The sequence below is a fragment of the Gekko japonicus genome, unplaced genomic scaffold, assembly GCF_001447785.1.
Source record: "Gekko japonicus isolate JY-2015 unplaced genomic scaffold, Gekko_japonicus_V1.1 scaffold2529, whole genome shotgun sequence".
Lineage (NCBI taxonomy): Eukaryota > Metazoa > Chordata > Lepidosauria > Squamata > Gekkonidae > Gekko > Gekko japonicus.
In genome coordinates this window covers 8,831-9,112 of record NW_015169255.1, presented here as the reverse complement: position 1 = coordinate 9,112, position 282 = coordinate 8,831, and the positions used below count along the sequence as shown (strand labels likewise).

General features: G+C 69.5%; 1 protein-coding gene across 1 annotated transcript in view; it reads left to right on the top strand.

The window, feature by feature from the left end:
• Positions 1-41: 41 nt before the first annotated feature.
• AP4M1 (adaptor related protein complex 4 mu 1 subunit) overlaps positions 42-282 on the top strand; it is a 6,822-nt gene continuing 6,581 nt past the window's right edge. Inside the window, exon 1 of the mRNA XM_015416501.1 lies at positions 42-206. Coding sequence (XP_015271987.1) covers positions 150-206 — 57 coding nt within the window. The 5' untranslated portion in view covers positions 42-149. The remainder of the gene's footprint in view (positions 207-282) is intronic.

Genomic DNA, 282 nt, shown 5'->3' with positions numbered 1-282 from the left:
GGGGGGGACGGGCGGCCTTTGAGGGGAGGGGGACGGGCCGGGCCAGCGCGGACCCCCCCCAGCCTTCGAGCCCTCGCGCTCTCCTCCTCGGCCAGGACTACGGCTACGTTCAGACGACCAGGCCGGAAGTGCTGAAGAACTTCATCCAGATGGAGCCCGTGGTCAGCCAACACTTCAGCCTCCTGGACCTCAGCACTGTCGGCCTGGTGAGTAGGGCCAAGGGCCAGCGGCTTCCTGCCCCTGGTCGCTCCCAGCTCCCCCTGCCCCGGCTCCTGTTCAGCA